Here is a 9212-nt window from a genome sequence, read left to right as displayed (position 1 = left end):
TTTCTTGTTAACAAACTACAGTTTTGGCAAGTCGGTTAGGACATCTACTTTGTGCATGACACAAGTAATTTTTCCAACAATTGTTTACAGACATATTATTTCACTTATAATTCACTGTATCACAATTCCACTGCGTCAGAAGTTTACATACACGAAGTTGACTGTGCCTTTAAACAGCTTGGAAAATTACAGAAAATGATGTCATGGCTTTAGAAGCTTCTGATAGGCTAATTGACATCATTTGAGTCAATTGGAGGTGTACCTGTGGATGTATTTCAAGGCCTACCTTCAAACTCAGTGCCTCTTGGCTTGACATCATGGAAAAATCCAAAGAAATCAGCCAAGACCTCAGAAAAAAGATTGTAGACCTCCACAAGTCTGGTTCATCCTTGGGAGCAATTTACAAACGCCTGAAGGTACCACGTTCATCTGTACAAACAATAGTACGCAAGTATAAACACCATGGGACCACGCAGCTGTCATACTGCTCAGGAAGGAGATGCGTTCTGTCTCCTAGAGATGAATGTACTTTGGTGCAAAAAGTGCAAATCAATCACAGAACAACAGAAAATGACCTTGTGAAGATGCTGGAGGAAACAGGTACAAATGTATCTATATCCACAGTGAAACGAGTCCTATATCGACATAACCTGAAAGGCTGCTCAGCAAGGAAGAAGCCACTGCTCCAAAACCGCCATAAAAAAGCCAGACTACGGTTTGCAACTGCACATGGGGACAAAGACCGTACTTTTTGAAGAAATGTCCTCTGGTCTGATGAAAAAAAAATAGAACTGTTTGGCCAAAATTACCATCGTTATGTTTGGAGGAAAAAGGGGGAGGCTTGTAAAGCCGAGGAACACCATCCCTACCGTGAAGCACGAGGGTGGCAACATGTTGTGGGGGTGCTTTGCTGAAGGAGGGACTGGTGCACTTCACAAAATAGATGGCATCATGAGGACAGACAAGTATGTGGATATATTGAAGCAACATCTCAAGACATCAGTCAGGAAGTTAAAGCTTGGTCGCAAATGGGTCTTCTAAATGGACAATGACCCCAACCCTACTTCCAAAGTTGTGGCAAAATGGCTTAAGGACAACAAAGTCAAGGTATTGGAGTGGCCATCTCAAAGCCCTGACCTCAATCTTATAGACAATTTGTGGGCAGAAGGAGGCCTACAAACCTGACTCAGCTACACCAGCTCTGTCAGGAGGAATGGGCCAAATTTCACCCAACTTATTGTGGGAAGCTTGTGGAAGGCTCCACGAAATGTTTGACCCAATTTAAAGGCAATGCTACCAAGTATGTATGTATACGTCTGACCCACTGGGAATGTGATGAAAGAAATAAAAGCTGAAATAAATAATTCTCTCTACTATTATTCTGACATTTCACATTCTTAAGATAAAGTGGTGATCCTAACTGACCTAAGACTGAATTTTTACTCAATTAAATGTCAGAAATTGTGAAAAACTTAAATGTATTTGGCTAAGGTGTATGTAAACTTCCGACTTCAAATGTATGTACTTGCTGTCTATGCTTGTGAATGTGTTTGGGGAGTTTGGTTTGTTAGTGGCCAATAAGGGTTTAGGGTCAAGGAAGGCAGTATCTTTTCAGGACCATGTCTATTTGCTGACGCCCTGCCTGACCGGCTGAGTGGCCTTATAGGTGTTGTAGTAGGAGCTACTCCCTGGCCAGACCAGACTACCGTTTATTCCATTCACATCCTTCTGCCACATCAAGCGTGAACTTCAGATAAACCCCCCTGCTTCTTCATTTTCCCTGGTTCTCTCTCAAGCAGTTAATTCAAAAAATAATTCTGCATATCCTTTATTTAATGTAAAAAACAGACCAGAGTAGTAAGTACTAATTTATGTCAAATCTCAGGCAGCCCCTTGTCCCTCTGAAGCCAGCCTGACCTCATCGGGTCACCCCCTGTGCTCTGCGTGCAATTAAAGCCCCCTGCCACATCAGAGCAGATTACATCAGTGACTGCTGCTGCGCGTGCCTAATGGGCCCTGCTAGTGCTGCCTCTGTTCTATCTACCTTTCTGTTCCATAGCCCCTATTCAGATCCTCTCAGGTTGCTGGCAGATGTCTGAATGTCGTGGCAGGTCTGGCCCAGTGTAGTGCTGAGGTTAGAGATTCCAGAGTTCTTGGCTCATGAGTTGGGTTGGGCCAGGCCATGTTTTTGGGTTGGGCTAAGCCAGGCCGTGTGGAGTATAAAAGGCCTTGGCGATGGAGCTAGTGTACAACAAAAGCAGCAGAGGTCCCATAGGTGAAGACTGACCACCTCCAGAGAACCCATACATAGGCAAACCCGAGCAGCCGCCAACATGAGTCACAGCCCTGAGAGGATTTCGTCCTACCGACGCCACTTTGAGGACATCAGCAGCTCATCCTCCTACCAGGTTAGGGTGTCCAGCCCATCCCCAACCCTGAGAGTTAACCGCCACAAGTCAGCCAACTACTCGCCCAGTGCCGGAGCCAGCAGAATGCAGGCCCAGACCATGGGCAGAAGGACCGTCTCCACCTCACGTAACGCCCGCATGGCTGGGTAAGACGCTCACTCCACCCTGTACACCTAGTACTAACAGCCTTTTCACACAACTAAGCCAAGCTGAGCTGTACTGAGCTGAGCAGGGCTATACCAAAGATCTTTATAACTAACCCAAGATAGACCACCGCCTGCCGTTTCCAACGGGAGCAAATTTATTATAGTGGACAGAACAAGCATGAGCTAGCGAGATCCTACTGGTGCATTTGAGCATTTATTTCAGTTGGGGAACGCCTACTCTCTGAAGTCCCTATGTGTAATAACTAAATTGGCCCTTGCACCCCTTCTAAACAATGCCATTTTTTAGAAACTTTGGCAAAAAATAAAGTCTACCAAACGTGGTCCACTCTGTTTGTTACAGATTCTAGTTTTGGAAACAGAAAACTGTATTAAGATCAAATGTTTCATCAAGGAGAAAATGTGCGGAATGTCTGCCCAAATCCATCTCTCCATCTTCTCCCAGGTAGCCTAGTGGTTAGAGTGTTGGGCCAGTAACAGAAAGGTTGCTGGATCGAATCCTCGAGCTGACAAGGTAAAAATCTGTCGTTCTGCCCCTGAGCAAGGCAGTTAACCCACTGTTCTCTGGGCGCCGTAGATGTCGATTAAGGCAGCCCCCCCCCCCGCACCTCTCTGATTCAATGGGGTTGGGTTAAATGCGGACAACTGACTAGGTATTCCCCTTTCCCTTTCATCACCATATTTGGTAGTGAGTGGAAACGCTAACTGGATGCTACACATTTATACATCCAGTGAAATATCCGGTTCATTGTTCCATCTGCGGCTATACTCAAATGTTCAAGCCCAGTACGGCACAGTATGGTTCGGTTTGGCATAGTAGTGGGTAATGGAGGTTATATAGATACAGTTGATAAAACATAGGTAACATCTTAAATAGATAATGTGAGATTACACACTGCTGATACACCACAAGTATTCTATTTGTGAATTTACAGAAAACTACTTGTGTTACATTACCATCAAAATACATGCAATTATTACAGTACAAGATAGATGATATGTTGCTGTCAACAGTGTATGTACCTCCCCTGCCCTTACTGCTCTTCTGAGGCTATAGATAGTGGAACCATAGACAATGTATAATCCACCACCTCCCCCTCTTTTACACAAACCACAGTTTTAATTGTTTCTTATTGTGCAGCTTTAGCCTATTTCTAAAGGTATATTTTGATGCAATTCAAAGGCATCAATTGATTAAAACTAATAGAGAAACTATTAGTTGTCAAAAAAGTAAGGCCTATGTCAATTTTCTACATAAAGCTTAGCCTACAGGCCTAGCATCTAAACCATTTACAACTCTTTATATTATTGTGAATTGTAGGTTTTAGGTATCAATAAATACACAAGTAGGTAGGCCTAAACATTGTAAGAGACTAAATTCAATACATTTCAAAAACCGCAAAATAGCAAATAGCTCATATCCATGAGAATGTTTTTGTTTTATTAAAATGTATTATTTTAATTTGTAACAGCAGTGGGCCATAGCTGCGGGATTTATGGGTGCTGAAAAGTCTGAATTTAAAAAAAATATATATAAATGATGCTTTGTATAAAAAATATTTTTAAAAGAGTGTCATATAATTAAGAACAGTATTTTGAAGGATTCAACAGTTGGAATTGTAAGAGTTGCTGCCCTCTCCCTTTCTCTGTGATTGTCATTCCAATTGAATCAATAAAGAACAAAACCCTGTCCTCAAACATTTACATCAAAAGGTGAAAAGTTATGGGCAAAGACACAAAACATCCACATCAAATTAAATATTTTTCTTGATCAAATAACATGGAAAACAACCACTTTTTGAGAAGTATTAAATTAGCATCCTTACGAACCAGTTAATGTCAATGTACATTACTGCATTGGCTGGTCATCAAGGTTTGTACATGTAGACTTTCCATCACCATGAAGGAAAACAATGCACAATACAGTAATTGAGTACACTGAGACATCAAGTGGTTTGTGATGATGTGGCTCAGTTGGTACAGCATGTTCTTGCAATGCTAGGGTTGTGGTTTTGATTTCCACGGGGGACCAGTACAAAAAAAAGTATGAATAGGTATGCACTAGGTATGCACTCACTACAGTAAGTTTCTCTGGATAAGCGTGACTAGTAAAATGAATGAATGGACCATTTCAATTTTCACGTAGAAGTAGGTTGCATTTGCAAAGTATTTCAAGAAACTGCAAACCATACTTTATATCAAGCAAGTATTAGGCTATCAGATTGTTAGATAATTATCAGACTCAAGTTATAAATGCTATTAAACACTCAAATACAAATACATTTAGTATTTTCTTTTTTTATCACAGAAGTACGTACTGGCCTTTACTAGTCCTGTGTTAGCGGACGGATATAGACTTCTTCAGCGCAGCCAAAACATTTTTTTTGCATCTGACATCAGAGTAGGAACAAATATGGCACCTGGAAATTAATAAAATATTATTTGACAGGCCATCGATCAACCATGTGGCTGTGATATGACGTGCAAGTGACAATAACCTTTAAAACGTTGAATGTTTACGTTATGCCTTGATGTTCACAGAATAACAAAGTGACGTCAGTTATCTCCAGGTCAAGCGGTGAGTGTTGAACTGTCTGTCATTTTAGCGGGAATGTGGGAACCATGGCATGTGTGGGCTATGGCAACGGGGCCCCGGTGGACCTGGACGCATCTGCTGCCGAGAACAAAGAATTCCTCAGCACGCGCAGTGGTGAACGGCAGGAGATGGTCGTATTGAACGACAGACTTGCTGTTTACATTGAGAAGGTAAGCACTCACCAGGCTTGCTCACACACAAGGCGCCAAGGCTAGTGCACACAAACAGCTTATTGGATAGGTGTGCATGCACAGACTACTTCACGCAACATATGGGGATGAACTTGTTGTTTAGTGCCTTTTCTAATTAGAGAGAGCCCACTTTCTAGTAAGCTATAGCCTACACATATCTGTTCTTCACACATGCATGTGCTATTGTGTGTAGATTCTGGCCGGATACATTGCCTCAGTGCCACTGCCAATATTCTTTAACATCTGTGCGATATTCTGCCGCCCTTAACGTAGGGGAACAATGTTTATTTGATGGAATTTGTCTGATTAGACTACGCTTGCTTGAGTGTGCCATACAGGCCTGCAGTGGAGAAACGCGCCTTCTGGCTGTGGAGACGGAGGCGCTCATTATTCCCACTTATTTGGGCAGCGAGCATATTCAAGTGGGGGGCCCTGGCGAACTTGATGATAATTCATACCCTGCCATTGTCATTCTCTTAAAAAAGGTTCGGTCCCTGGAGCAGCAGAACAAGCTGTTGGAGATGGAGATTGACGGCATCCAGAACCGGTTCGTGAAGCCGTCGGGCCTGCGCAAACTCTATGAAGATCAGCTGAGAGATCTGAAGAGGATTGCAGATCAGATGAGAAGGCAGCGGGTGAGACAGAATGGCTTAATCCACACGTCATCACTATCCCTGTTTTTCTTGTTTACCTTGCAGAAAACAGAAATCACACACACACACACACACACACAGGAGGAGAGGGAGAAAGAATGGAAGAGAGCGACAATTAGAATGTGTCCAATATGGTGACACAGCTGACACAGCCTATCATTTATTATCGGCTTGTTACCTTTATACCCCAATAAAGGTTCATCTGTGTTTTGGTTTACAGGACCAAGCTTTAGCCGGTAAAGAGGCCATGGCAGGTCAACTGGAGATAACCAAAGTCAAATACGAGGAGGCAGTTGAGCTGAGAAGGCGGGTCGAGATGGAGATAGAAGCATTCCGTCCGGTGAGAGGTTGTTTAATCACTGTATAATCTTAGCCAAAATTGCCTAATAAACATTACATTAAGTGCCATTGACGCCATTGTGTGCCGCTATGTGGTATTCAGGATGTGGACCGAGCCACCTCTCAGCGCATCGCCCTGGAGAAACAGCTCGAGCAGTTGGAGGTGGAGATTGAATTCCTTCAGAGGGTGCACAAAGCGGTAGGTCCCGTATAGCGTGCACTGATTGATTTGGACCAACCTGTACAAACTCTAGCTAATGGACGAAATGCTAAACAGTAACTCAAGGATAGTTGTAATCAGTGTTTAAAAAAATGTGGGTTAAATTCACTCTTAGGAGTTATCTTAACCCTCAAGAGAGTGATATTCTTCCTGTGTTGATAACTGGAGTTCATTGGGATGGAGTACTTTTAACTCCATTAAGAGTAACCAGAGACATGCAGTTAAATCTATGGAGTTATCCACATATGTGGGAGGGGCCGCTGTCATATTTCCCAGCATGCTCTGTTGCAGGTAGATTTTTTTTATATTGTTTCAGTATGTGTTTTTCAATATGTGGAATTCAATTTAAGCAACTATGAGAGTTGGATATTTACTCCAATTAGTGTCGTTTTAACTCCACACAACACTGGTGGTGGGACCATATAAACCCCAAAATAGTATTACACTGGACTTAATTGAACCTTTTTTCTTTCTCAGGAAATTGAAGAGCTACTGAAAATGATATATGCTGCCCATTCCTCAGCCCAGAGCGCTTATGACCTCCCCGACCTCTCAGGCGCTCTCAAACAAATCCAAGCTCAGTATGACGAAATTGCGGCAAAAAATCTACAGGTAGGCCTATTTATAATTAACTGGACGGTATACATACAGCAGTCATTCATTTCAAGGTGTGACCCCAGAATATGTGTTTCATGGCCCCTAAATGTTCTAGGAAATGGATTCCTGGTATAAAAGTAAATTTGAAGACCTGAACAACAAGACGACAAAACATGTGGATATGGTTCGAAGTGTCAGGGAAGAAGTTTCTGGCGCCAAGAAGGATGTAAGTTAGGCTATTTGATGAAGATATTCCTACATGGTTGTAAAATGTGACACATGAACTATTATTACTGAGGCTAAATCTAAATAAGAGTTGTAGCCTATGGCAATGGAAATTTTTCCTCAATCAAAATGTGAATGAAAAATGCATTTTTTATTGTATTTTTCCTAACCTTTTGAAGATCCTAAACAAAGAGCGTGGCCTGGAAGCTCTGAAGACCAAGAATGAGGCTCTGGAGGCACAAGTTCGTGAAGCACAGGAAAAGTACAAGAGAGAGCTGGAGGATCTTCAGGTGAGCATGTTCGATCAGTCCGGTTTACTACAGAACTCAACCATTAAATATATCTGAATTGATTGTACACAGTTCAAATCCTAGTAGGCTGCATATGTATGGTTGGTGTTGAACCTTTCATCTGTAGCCTACTAAGGTGCAAACTCAAGCTGGCTGTTTTGACGTCACAGGCAAGAATTGAGGCCCTGAAGGAGGAGCTGAAATCCACCAAGTCGAAAATCGCTCTGCACCTGCGTGAATACCAGGACCTTCTGAACATGAAGATGGCTCTGGAGATTGAGATCACAACTTACAGGTGAGGTACCACTCAGGTGGTGCCAGGTTTAGTGCAATGGATTTAGATAGGATCATATTGAGCATGTAAATAACCTTTAGAAGAGTGAATTTGTGGTAATGTCATATTCTTGATTCTGATCCATTGATACGGCTTTTCTCTGTTTTCATAGGAAGCTGATTGAGGGTGAGAACTTGCGACTCACAACCATGGTTGGGACCATGTCCATAATGAGTAGCAGCTCAGGCTCCATGAGCGCTGGGATGAGTGTGGGCATGGCTAGAGGCATTGGACCTGGAGGCAGTGGTGGAGGAATGGGTGGAGCTGGAGGCTTAGGTGGAGGGATGGGTGCAGGAGGCATGGGTGCAGGAGGCCATGGCCCTGGAGGCAGGGTTGGAGCTGGAATCATGGGTGGTGGAGGAATGGGAGCTGGAGGAATTGGAGCCAAAGGCGTGGGTGCTGGAGGCGTGGGTGCTAGAGGCCTAGGAGCTGGAAGCACAGGTGCTGGAGGAATGGGTGGAGGCATGGATGGTGGAGGAATTGGTGCTATAGGCAATGGTGCTAAAGGCATGGGTGCTGGAGCCATGGGTCCTGGAGGCAATGGAGGAGGCATGGGAAATGGTGCAGGTGAATATGGGTACGGCACCTCCATGGAGTACTCCCACGAGGAGCAGGCAGTGGAGATGACGGAGAGGAGGACGGTGCTCATCAGGTAAAAGTAACCTGCACTTAAACAATAATGAGAGTAATGTAGGCTTATCATTGACCATTGTTAGGACAGAACATTGTTAGGTCAGAATGTTTAACACAGTTTAACACAGTAGAAAACATTTTCTTCACATTGTGTCTTTGTAAAGAAACTTATTCAACCAGTTCATTTTTTTAAACTTCCCTTAGAACAGTTAAATCAGAGGATGAGACACTGGAAAGCGACACAACGGAGCAAACCTACATAATCTCTGGCGCTGCCGATGACTCGGACGAGGAATAGGCGTGAATGACCATGTAACCTTCTCTCACCCCTTAACCCCTCACGCCCCTGGAGCTTTGCACTGACGGCTCATGTCTGGTCTCTGACCTTTGACCAAGACATGAGACCATGAATGACCCTGCAACCTAGTCAAGTAGTACCCTTTTGGCTCTTGTGATGTGCCTTTGAACCACATATTCAGAACCTCTGTGTGCATTACACAGCTACTCAACAAGCAGCAAATAAAGCTCTCAGCAATCAATTCCTGTTGTGTCTGCTGTTTCA

General features: G+C 43.3%; 1 protein-coding gene across 2 annotated transcripts; it reads left to right on the top strand.

Annotated features, from left to right (window-relative positions):
• Positions 1-2229: 2229 nt before the first annotated feature.
• Positions 2230-9189, top strand: LOC110489980 (glial fibrillary acidic protein). 2 transcript variants are annotated; one of them, XM_021563035.2, is made up of 11 exons: positions 2230-2554; positions 5179-5338; positions 5845-5994; positions 6233-6352; positions 6455-6550; positions 7049-7183; positions 7284-7394; positions 7573-7683; positions 7854-7978; positions 8130-8669; positions 8860-9189. In XM_021563035.2, the coding sequence occupies exons 1-11, from the start codon at positions 2334-2336 to the stop codon at positions 8861-8863; spliced, it is 1773 nt and encodes a 590-aa protein (XP_021418710.2). In that variant the 5' UTR covers positions 2230-2333; the 3' UTR covers positions 8864-9189. The 2 variants fall into 2 exon arrangements, with proteins under 2 accessions (XP_021418710.2, XP_021418700.2); XM_021563025.2 differs by having other exon boundaries at positions 8855-9189.
• Positions 9190-9212: the final 23 nt, after the last annotated feature.

This window comes from Oncorhynchus mykiss, chromosome 2, assembly GCF_013265735.2.
Source record: "Oncorhynchus mykiss isolate Arlee chromosome 2, USDA_OmykA_1.1, whole genome shotgun sequence".
NCBI lineage: Eukaryota > Metazoa > Chordata > Actinopteri > Salmoniformes > Salmonidae > Oncorhynchus > Oncorhynchus mykiss.
Note: the sequence above shows the minus strand (reverse complement) of the source record. Positions and strands in the feature narration are given on the sequence as shown.